At 28.4% G+C, this 12,014-nt stretch overlaps 1 protein-coding gene across 3 annotated transcripts; it reads right to left on the bottom strand.

Moving 5' to 3' along the window:
* Positions 1–706: 706 nt before the first annotated feature.
* Positions 707–3,951, bottom strand: LOC122502083. Of its 3 annotated transcripts, none has more exons than XM_043611967.1 (6): positions 3,795–3,951; positions 2,758–3,353; positions 2,037–2,191; positions 1,368–1,487; positions 1,121–1,202; positions 707–1,040 (listed from the first exon to the last, which is right to left on the bottom strand). In XM_043611967.1, the coding sequence occupies exons 2-6, from the start codon at positions 3,335–3,337 to the stop codon at positions 832–834; spliced, it is 1,146 nt and encodes a 381-aa protein (XP_043467902.1). In that variant the 5' UTR covers positions 3,338–3,353; positions 3,795–3,951; the 3' UTR covers positions 707–831. The 3 variants fall into 3 exon arrangements, with proteins under 3 accessions (XP_043467902.1, XP_043467904.1, XP_043467903.1); XM_043611969.1 differs by lacking the exon at positions 3,795–3,951 and adding an exon at positions 3,582–3,705; XM_043611968.1 differs by lacking the exon at positions 3,795–3,951 and adding an exon at positions 3,456–3,527.
* Positions 3,952–12,014: the final 8,063 nt, after the last annotated feature.

The raw sequence follows: 12,014 nt of genomic DNA, 5'->3' as shown, positions 1-12,014 counted from the left end.
CTTGAAAGTGCTTTGAAAGTGTTTTTTTCCTCTCAATCAAAAATCGAGTTCTTGAAAGTGCGTGAAGTGTGTGTGTGTGTGTTCCTTTGAAGAAACGAAGAAAGAATAGTTCTGCTGTCGAAAAACTAATTTTTAAAGGACAGGAAGGATGCAGGAAAACGAATCAAGGAAGCAGAGATAATAATGGACTCTCCCACTGTCTCCGGTTTGTTGCAGTTATCTCTTATCATCAGAGTCAGCGACCGGTGAGTTTAATTAAATTTTACGGAATGTTAACAACGAACAAATGCGACCATTGACGAATTTTTGTATTTCGTATCAAAAAGTACAAAAGCGAATAATTAATTATTTCGTTTGCACCTGGGACGTTAACCCTCGGCACCTGAGAAATTTAGTGCCTTAATAATATTCCTCTTTCGAAAGAAAAATGGCACGACACTTGCGCTCATAATTTACTTTTGTTCCCGTGTGCGCATTTAAAATACTATAAAATTATTTTCACTTATACTGAAAATATTTATAACCGAAATTTTTCCCACAATCAAAGCAGGCGTTTTTTATTTGCAGGTATATTTTTAAATAATTATTTATGGCACACATGCATACCGAATTTTTCATCGTTTTCAAAACTTTAAAACACTTTGAGAAAATAAAGTAAAAATTAGAAATACGCATTTTAATATCAGGGCTAGAAAAGAAAATTCGATTTTCTTTTAAATTACTCTTTAATAAAATTATTTTACAAATTATCTAATTAATTTCCCTTAAAAAGTAAAAATCACGTTATTTACAATATTGGCAAAAAAGGCACAAATTTGAAAGTACAAATTATTACACTAGAATGACATTAGGATTATTAGATTCAAATTCCTCGTAAATATCATTTTTCGATTCTTGCGAATTTAATCTTGAAAATTCAGCTGTTATATTTGGTGTTGGTGGATGAAGATAATCTTTCACTGGCACAAATTTCGGTCCCCCAAACGTGTCCAACATGGCAATTGATGCAATTTTTAATTTCGCAAAAAAGAAGTGATGATCTAGACAAATTTTTTTTTTTGACATAAATAAAAAGGAACGTATTTTTCTTTATTATTAAAAAATTAAGATTAAAATTTACCTGCTGGCATATTTTGTAACCACGGATGACGATTGAATACTGCTTTTTCAGCTATTTGCATTTCCGTGGAATTCAGATTTACCTGTTGATTAGAAATTAAGAACCACTTGACATTTAAAGACCTTATTGAATATTAATTATTAATTTATAATAATTTAATATTTATAATTAATAATTAACATTCAATAATTGAATTAAATAATTCAGATTAAAAAATTAATTTTTTTTTATTAAAATTTTTCCTTACGGGTCTTATTTTTCCTGTGAGAATAACTCTTGCACATCGAGGATCCATGGGATCGTAATTTTTTGTTTTGCAATATCGCCCTTGGGCTAAAGTCATCATTAAACTGGCTCGATTATCTTTCTGTGAGAAAAAAATTAATTAAAACTTACATTGAACATTTTCATAAAAGTAAATACAATTCTTTGAAGAAATTCAATTATTTAAACAAAATTTTAACAAATATCTCGTCAAGGATTCAATTATTTTTAAAAATAGCAAAATTTTTCACAAAAAATTCAATTACTTTCAGGAAATTTAAATTAAAATTCTGTCAAACTTTTAAAAATTTTAATAAAATTTTTCAATTAGGTATTTTAATAAAATTCTTCAAAAATTTTTCAGTTATTTTCAAAAATTGTGAAAAAATTCTTTAATATAATAAATTTTAGTAAAATTTTAATTAAATTCCTGAAAAGAAATTAATTATTTTCAAAAGTTATTAATAAAATTCTTCGAAAAAATTAAATTTTATGAAACATTCATTTATTTATTTATTTATTCATTTACGGGGCATTGAGTAAATTTATGGGCATTTTTATAATTATTGAATAAATTATAAAAAAACAATATTTAATTTTTAAATTTGAGTTTAAAAAATGTTTCCAAAATGATAAAATGAATTTTACTCACATGTATATCTTGAGCTGTAAAGTCCAAGGGAGTTAAATACATATACGGAATTCCTGATCCATTTCCAAGGATTCCATCGCCAAATGAAATTACATTTGCAGAAGGAAATGATCTTATGTCTTTTCGCGAACTAATTGTTGCCACTGACGTCCAATCTGCAAAGTTAAATAATAAAAAAAAATTTTCCTAATTTTTTAAAAATTAACTAATAATTTATTTTTATAATAATTATTTATTCGTTATACAAACAAAGTAACTATTATATTATTATATTTTACACGAAAAAAAATTATCTGGAATAGTTAAAATTTTCACTACATTAGCAAAATTTTTAGTTATTTCAATTAATACTTTCGCTATTATAGAGAAACTTATCGCTGTTTCAGATAAAACGTTTTTTTTAGCGTAATTTTAATTAATAATAGTATTAATTCAATTAAGTAATTAAATTTGATTAATAATAATTTATAGTTTTAATTTTAACTATTAAAAAAAATTTTTTTTGATTTTATTTTAATATATTAAATAAAATCAATAAAAATATTTTTAATTTTTTCTTTCATTTAACAAGGAAATGACACAATTTGAAAATAAAATTAGCAAAATGATTTACAATGAGAGGTAAAAGAGATAAAAAGTCATGAATGTAAATTATATGCTCGTGTAAAAGTGCAAAATTTTCTGATAAGATAAAATTAATTTTTCCTTATTATTTACTTACTGGCTTGATTTACAATATAACGAGCCATAAGAGCAGCTTCATTAATTGGTGGGGGATCATCATTATTATTATCAGTTTTTTCATATTCGATTCTTTCGAAATTTGCTTTATCAAAATTTTTATATTTTCCGTTATTTTTCTTTTTTCTTTGTTCATAATTTTGTTCTTGATATTTCTTCCTTTGGTCCTTGTTTTCTAATTCATTGCTTCTCGTCTCTCCTTCTTCGCTGTTGTCTGATTTTTTGTAATTCTTCTTTTTGTAATTCTTATTCTTGTATTCTTTCCAATTTTTATCTTTCCATTTCTGTTTCTCATTGCTACTATTTTCTTCGTTACTATTGTCATTCACTTTAATAAATTCTTTACCCAATAAACCTTGGTCATTTTTCTTTTCGTCACTTTTATTCTCATTTTCTCGATATTCGCTTAATTTCTTTTCCCTCTTCCATTGTTTGAATTCTTCGAATTCCTTGAATTCTTGAAACTCTCTATATTCCAGTGATTCGATGTATTCTTTACAATAAATAATTGTGAATGAGGAAAATATGAGGAAAAAAATTGCAGAAATGCGTAGATTCATTTTTTTAGTATTGATCCTAAAAAAATGAAGATAATAAAAATTAGTAAAAAGTTAGAAATTTAGTTTAAGGGATAATTGCGGATTTAATGTGACTATCAACTACATTATTTTAATTTACTTGCAAAAATTAAATTTTTATTTTTTAGAGCACTTTTTTTGTGAAATGTTTTTCAGATCATGTTCGATAGACGACTAAAAATTGCGACAACAATGACAATGACAAATTAGTTATGTATATAGATACCTTTCTCGAAAGATATATTAATGAGAAAATGAAACACGATTTTCACTAAATAAGGAGGTGGTATTTTGAGACGAACTTGACAAAAGTGAAAATGACGGAAATGACTAAATGTATTTTTAAAAAAAACGTCACACACTCGTCCCTGATTATTATTGTTGGTGAAAAAAAATACTTTTACACTGATTTAATGAATGAATTTTTATTGCAACTTACCAAAAATACTTTTTTTGTATTATATACACTTTTTTATAAATTTTTCCCCCACATTTCTATATAGAATGATTGAAAGTTAAAGAAAACCAAACAGATACTGAACGGATTTTACTTTTTCTCACTTATAATTGTTCATTGTTGCTCTTTTGTTTACAGTCTGAGCTCAGTTGATAAAGTCGTTTCCTAAATATACTGTTCTCTATAGATAATTCAAAATTGAAACGCTTGGAACTTTTTAATTATTTTTCCAAGAATAATTATGTCTTTGTCATTTTAATAATGGTCTTTGCTAATATAAAACCGTTTTTTCCATTCTTTTCTTTTCTAAACATTAACATGACTTTTTTCGATTCGTTTTTTAATTTATTTTAATAAAATGCAATTTTTTTTTAAAAATATAATATTTAAATTAAATAATTACTCATAGTTAAAAATCGATTTTTTTCTAACATACAAAACAATATTTTCTAATAAAATTAAATTTTAAAGAAGCTTAAAATATCGTCGATAATTTATTCTTGAAACAATGGGAAAAATAGTAGCAAAAATTATTAATGCTTGTTTTTTATTTTTATTAAATTATTGAAAGTTATAAACAATTGACAGGAATGAATTAAACTCGTCGACAAATGCAAAATTGCGAACCTGGGGGTACATAACAAACAAGTTCAGGGCAACAATTACAAAATTCACCCAATGGACACATTTGTCCATCTCCAAGACACGGTGCCTGAGTAGCAAGAGAATAATTATTACAGAAAATAATGATTAATCCCATAAACATCCAAAATGGAAATAATTTCAAAGCAGCCATTTTTTTTTACTTGGTGTAAGATTTTTAACAATTTTTTTTAGAAATTGCAGTAGAAATTTTAATTAACTTTCACTAAACCAATTGTGTTTAGCAAATTTTTTTATTCTTCAAATTTTTCTATGAAGAAGAAGCTTTTATACTCTCTTTCACTTTTATCATTCTTTAAAATCAAACAAAGCCATAATTTTCCTTCTTTTTGTTATTTCAAGTGAGTTCACATTTTTTGCAATGACCGCAAACGATAAATATTTTCAAAACTTGAAAAAATATTACGACCATATTTCCTGGAATGACAAAAAATCACTTATTTGTTTGATTTTTCTAATTGACAACAAAGAATTGCTTATTATTAGAAATTTTACTGAAAATTCAATTATTTAAATACAAAAATAAATAATTTATTGAATATTAAAGGTTTATTAACACTTAATTCTTATGAAATGATTTATAATTCTTTCGAAAAATTTTATCAACAAATTTATAATAATAATTGAGTAGAAACTCCACCCGTACGCTATCAGACAAACGAAATTAGCATAAAAATGCGTTTTAATTAAATTCTTATCAATTCTATTATTTTCTATGGACTGGAATCCACCCAAATTGTTGCAGGGATGTTGCTGAACAACAAGAAAAATAATAGAATATTTTATTGTAACTTTATCGTAGTAGCACCTCCACCCGAACGCTATCAGACAATCGAAATTAGCATAAAAATGCGTTTTAATTAAATTCTTATCAATTCTATTTTTTTCTATGGACCAGAATCCATCGAAATTAAAGATGGGATGTTGCTGAACAACAAGAAAAATAATAGAATATTTTATTTTAACTTTAACGTAGTAGCACCTCCACCCGAACGCTATCAGACAATCGAAATTAGCATAAAAATGCGTTTTAATTAAATTCTTATCAATTCTATTATTTTCTATGGACCGGAATCCACCCAAATTGTTGCAGGGATGTTGCTGAACAACAAGAAAAATAATAGAATATTTTATTTTAACTTTAACGTAGTAGCACCTCCACCCGAACGCTATCAGACAATCGAAATTAGCATAAAAATGCGTTTTAATTAAATTCTTATCAATTCTATTTTTTTCTATGGACCAGAATCCATCGAAATTAAAGATGGGATGTTGCTGAACAACAAGAAAAATAATAGAATATTTTATTTTAACTTTAACGTAGTAGCACCTCCACCCGAACGCTATCAGACAATCGAAATTAGCATAAAAATGCGTTTTAATTAAATTCTTATCAATTCTATTATTTTCTATGGACCGGAATCCACCCAAATTGTTGCAGGGATGTTGCTGAACAACAAGAAAAATAATAGAATATTTTATTTTAACTTTAACGTAGTAGCACCTCCACCCGAACGCTATCAGACAATCGAAATTAGCATAAAAATGCGTTTTAATTAAATTCTTATCAATTCTATTATTTTCTATGCACCGGAATCCATCGAAATTGAAGATGGGATGTTGCTGAACAACAAGAAAAATAATAGAATATTTTATTTTAACTTTAACGTAGTACCACCTCCACCCGAACGCTATCAGACAATCGAAATTAGCATAAAAATGCGTTTTAATTAAATTCTTATCAATTCTATTATTTTCTATGGACCGGAATCCACCCAAATTGTTGCAGGGATGTTGCTGAACAACAAGAAAAATAATAGAATATTTTATTTTAACTTTAACGTAGTAGCACCTCCACCCGAACGCTATCAGACAATCGAAATTAGCATAAAAATGCGTTTTAATTAAATTCTTATCAATTCTATTTTTTTCTATGGACAGGAATCCACCCAAATGGTTGCTGGGATGTTGCTGAACAACAAGAAAAATAATAGAATATTTTATTTTAACTTTAACGTAGTAGCACCTCCACCCGAACGCTATCAGACAATCGAAATTAGCATAAAAATGCGTTTTAATTAAATTCTTATCAATTCTATTTTTTTCTATGGACCGGAATCCATCGAAATTGAAGATGGGATGTTGCTAAACAACAAGAAAAATAATAGAATATTTTATTTTAACTTTAACGTAGTAGCACCTCCACCCGAACGCTATCAGACAATCGAAATTAGCATAAAAATGCGTTTTATTTAAATTCTTATCAATTCTATTATTTTCTATGAACCGGAATCCACCCAAATGGTTGCTGGGATGTTGCTGAACAACAAGAAAAATAATAGAATATTTTATTTTAACTTTAACGTAGTAGCACCTCCACCCGAACGCTATCAGACAATCGAAATTAGCATAAAAATGCGTTTTAATTAAATTCTTATCAATTCTATTTTTTTCTATGGACCAGAATCCATCGAAATTAAAGATGGGATGTTGCTGAACAACAAGAAAAATAATAGAATATTTTATTTTAACTTTAACGTAGTAGCACCTCCACCCGAACGCTATCAGACAATCGAAATTAGCATAAAAATGCGTTTTAATTAAATTCTTATCAATTCTATTATTTTCTATGGACCGGAATCCACCCAAATTGTTGCAAGGATGTTGCTGAACAACAAGAAAAATAATAGAATATTTTATTTTAACTTTAACGTAGTAGCACCTCCACCCGAACGCTATCAGACAATCGAAATTAGCATAAAAATGCGTTTTAATTAAATTCTTATCAATTCTATTATTTTCTATGCACCGGAATCCATCGAAATTGAAGATGGGATGTTGCTGAACAACAAGAAAAAAAATAGAATATTTTATTTTAACTTTAACGTAGTACCACCTCCACCCGAACGCTATCAGACAATCGAAATTAGCATAAAAATGCGTTTTAATTAAATTCTTATCAATTCTATTTTTTTCTATGGACCAGAATCCATCGAAATTGAAGATGGGATGTTGCTAAACAACAAGAAAAATAATAGAATATTTTATTTTAACTTTAACGTAGTAGCACCTCCACCCGAACGCTATCAGACAATCGAAATTAGCATAAAAATGCGTTTTAATTAAATTCTTATCAATTCTATTATTTTCTATGCACCGGAATCCATCGAAATTGAAGATGGGATGTTGCTGAACAACAAGAAAAATAATAGAATATTTTATTTTAAATTAACGTAGTACCACCTCCACCCGAACGCTATCAGACAATCGAAATTAGCATAAAATTGGGTTTTAATTAAATTCTTATCAATTCTATTATTTTCTATGGACCGGAATCCACCCAAATTGCTGCAGGGATGTTGCTGAACAACAAGAAAAATAATAGAATATTTTATTTTAACTTTAACGTAGTAGCACCTCCACCCGAACGCTATCAGACAATCAAAATTACCATAAAAATGCGTTTTAATTAAATTCTTATCAATTCTATTATTTTCAAGGGACCGGAATCCATCGAAATAGAAGATGGGATGTTGCTGAACAACAAGAAAAATAATAGAATATTTTATTTTAACTTTAACGTAGTAGCACCTCCACCCGAACGCTATCAGACAATCGAAATTAGCATAAAAATGCGTTTTAATTAAATTCTTATCAATTCTATTTTTTTCTATGGACTGGAATCCATTGAAATTGAAGATGGGATGTTGCTGAACAACAAGAAAAATAATAAAATATTTTATTTTAACTTTAACGTAGTAGCACCTCCACCCGAACGCTATCAGACAATCAAAATTAGTATAAAAATGCGTTTTAATTAAATTCTTATCAATTCTATTATTTTCTATGCACCGGAATCCACCCAGATTGTTGCAGGGATGTTGCTGAACAACATGAAAAATAATAGAATATTTTATTTTAACTTTAACGTAGTAGCACCTTCACCCGAACGCTATCAGACAATCGAAATTAGCATAAAAATGCGTTTTAATTAAATTCTTATCAATTCTATTATTTTCTATGCACCGGAATCCACCCAAATTGTTGCAGGGATGTTGCTGAACAACAAGAAAAATAATAGAATATTTTATTTTAACTTTAACGTAGTAGCACCTCCACCCGAACGCTATCAGACAATCGAAATTAGCATAAAAATGCGTTTTAATTAAATTCTTATCAATTCTATTTTTTTCTATGGACCAGAATCCATCGAAATTGAAGATGGGATGTTGCTGAACAACAAGAAAAATAATAGAATATTTTATTTTAACTTTAACGTAGTAGCACCTCCACCCGAACGCTATCAGACAATCGAAATTAGCATAAAAATGAATTTTAATTAAATTCTTATCAATTCTATTATTTTCTATGGACCGGAATCCACCCAAATTGTTGCAGGGATGTTGCTGAACAACAAGAAAAATAATAGAATATTTTATTTTGACTTTAATGTAGTAGCACCTCCACCCGAACGCTATCAGACAATCGAAATTAGCATAAAAATGCGTTTTAATTAAATTCTTATCAATTCTATTTTTTTCTATGGACCAGAATCCATCGAAATTGAAGATGGGATGTTGCTGAACAACAAGAAAAATAATTGAATATTTTATTTTAACTTTAACGTAGTAGCACCTCCACCCGAACGCTATCAGACAATCGAAATTAGCATAAAAATGCGTTTTAATTAAATTCTTATAAATTCTATTATTTTCTATGGACCGGAATCCACCCAAATTGTTGCAGGGATGTTGCTGAACAACAAGAAAAATAATAGAATATTTTTTTTTAACTTTAACGTAGTAGCACCTCCACCCGAACGCTATAAGACAATCGAAATTAGCATAAAAATGCGTTTTAATTAAATTCTTATCAATTCTATTTTTTTCTATGGACTGGAATCCATCGAAATTGAAGATGGGATGTTGCTGAACAACAAGAAAAATAATAGAATATTTTATTTTAACTTTAACGTAGTAGCACCTCCACCCGAACGCTATCAGACAATCGAAATTAGCATAAAAATGCGTTTTAATTAAATTCTTATCAATTCTATTTTTTTCTATGGACTGGAATCCATCGAAATTGAAGATGGGATGTTGCTGAACAACAGGAAAAATAATAGAATATTTTATTTTAACTTTAACGTAGTAGCACCTCCACCCGAACGCTATCAGACAATCGAAATTAGCATAAAAATGCGTTTTAATTAAATTCTTATCAATTCTATTTTTTTCTATGGACCAGAATCCATCGAAATTGAAGATGGGATGTTGCTGAACAACAAGAAAAATAATAGAATATTTTATTTTAACTTTAACGTAGTAGCACCTCCACCCGAACGCTATCAGACAATCGAAATTAGCATAAAAATGAATTTTAATTAAATTCTTATTAATTCTATTATTTTCTATGGACCGGAATCCACCCAAATTGTTGCAGGGATGTTGCTGAACAACAAGAAAAATAATAGAATATTTTATTTTGACTTTAACGTAGTAGCACCTCCACCCGAACGCTATCAGACAATCAAAATTAGCATAAAAATGCGTTTTAATTAAATTCTTATCAATTCTATTTTTTTCTATGGACTGGAATCCATCGCAATTGAAGATGGGATGTTGCTGAACAACAAGAAAAATAATTGAATATTTTATTTTAACTTTAACGTAGTAGCACCTCCACCCGAACGCTATCAGACAATCGAAATTAGCATAAAAATGCGTTTTAATTAAATTCTTATCAATTCTATTATTTTCTATGGACCGGAATCCACCCAAATTGTTGCAGGGATATTGCTGAACAACAAGAAAAATAATAGAATATTTTATTTTGACTTTAACGTAGTAGCACCTCCACCCGAACGCTATCAGACAATCAAAATTAGCATAAAAATGCGTTTTAATTAAATTCTTATCAATTCTATTTTTTTCTATGGACTGGAATCCATCGAAATTGAAGATGGGATGTTGCTGAACAACAAGAAAAATAATTGAATATTTTATTTTAACTTTAACGTAGTAGCACCTCCACCCGAACGCTATCAGACAATCGAAATTAGCATAAAAATGCGTTTTAATTATATTCCTATGAATATTAATATTTTCTATGAACCGGAATACATCTAAATTGATGATGAGATGCTGCTGAATAACATAAAAAATAATAGAATATTTTATATTAACTTTAAAATAGTAGCAGGTCCACCCGTACGCTATCAGACAATCGAAATTAGCATAAAAATGCGTTTTAATTAAATTCTTATAAATTCTATTATTTTCTACGGACCGGAATCCACCCAAATTGTTGCTAGGATGTTGCTGAACAACAAGAAAAATAATAGAATATTTTATTTTAACTTTAAAGTAGTAGCACCTCCACCCGAACGCTATCAGACAATCGAAATTAGCATAAAAATGCGTTTTAATTAAATTCTTATCAATTCTATTATTTTCTATGGACCGGAATCCACCCAAATTGTTGCAGGGATGTTGCTGAACAACAAGAAAAATAATAGAATATTTTATTTTAACTTTAACGTAGTAGCACCTCCACCCGAACGCTATCAGACAATCGAAATTAGCATAAAAATGCGTTTTAATTAAATTCTTATCAATTCTATTTTTTTCTATGGTCCAGAATCCATCGAAATTGAAGATGGGATGTTGCTGAACAACATGAAAAATAATAGAATATTTTATTTTGACTTTAACGTAGTAGCACCTCCACCCGAACGCTATCAGACAATCAAAATTAGTATAAAAATGCGTTTTAATTAAATTCTTATCAATTCTATTATTTTCTATGCACCGCAATCCACCCAAATTGTTGCAGGGATGTTGCTGAACAACAAGAAAAATAATAGAATATTTTATTTTAACTTTAACGTAGTAGCACCTTCACCCGAACGCTATCAGACAATCGAAATTAGCATAAAAATGCGTTTTAATTAAATTCTTATCAATTCTATTTTTTTCTATGGACCAGAATCCATCGAAATTGAAGATGGGATGTTGCTGAACAACAAGAAAAATAATAGAATATTTTATTTTAACTTTAACGTAGTAGCACCTTCACCCGAACGCTATCAGACAATCGAAATTAGCATAAAAATGCGTTTTAATTAAATTCTTATCAATTCTATTATTTTCTATGGACCGGAATCCACTCAAATGGTTGCTGGGATGTTGCTGAACAACAAGAAAAATAATAGAATATTTTATTTTAACTTTAACGTAGTAGCACCTCCACCCGAACGCTATAAGACAATCGAAATTAGCATAAAAATGCGTTTTAATTAAATTCTTATCAATTCTATTTTTTTCTATGGACTGGAATCCATCGAAATTGAAGATGGGATGTTGCTGAACAACAAGAAAAATAATAGAATATTTTATTTTAACTTTAACGTAGTAGCACCTCCACCCGAACGCTATCAGACAATCGAAATTAGCATAAAAATGCGTTTTAATTAAATTCTTATCAATTCTATTTTTTTCTATGGACTGGAATCCATCGAAATTGAAGATGGGATGTTGC

Source organism: Leptopilina heterotoma, unplaced genomic scaffold (assembly GCF_015476425.1).
Source record: "Leptopilina heterotoma isolate Lh14 unplaced genomic scaffold, ASM1547642v1 Lhet_220, whole genome shotgun sequence".
Lineage (NCBI taxonomy): Eukaryota > Metazoa > Arthropoda > Insecta > Hymenoptera > Figitidae > Leptopilina > Leptopilina heterotoma.
This window is presented reverse-complemented; position numbering and strand designations above follow the sequence as displayed.

Excerpts from the sequence above, each read along its gene's own strand:
- LOC122502083 (XM_043611967.1), bottom strand. The coding sequence starts at position 3,337 with ATGAATCTACGCATTTCTGCAATTTTTTTCCTCATATTTTCCTCATTC. Across the intron at positions 2,192-2,757 it reads TTATATTGTAAATCAAGCCA|ATTGGACGTCAGTGGCAACA; the intron begins GTAAGTAAATAA and ends TTAACTTTGCAG. Across the intron at positions 1,488-2,036 it reads TTACAGCTCAAGATATACAT|AAAGATAATCGAGCCAGTTT; the intron begins GTGAGTAAAATT and ends TTTTTCTCACAG.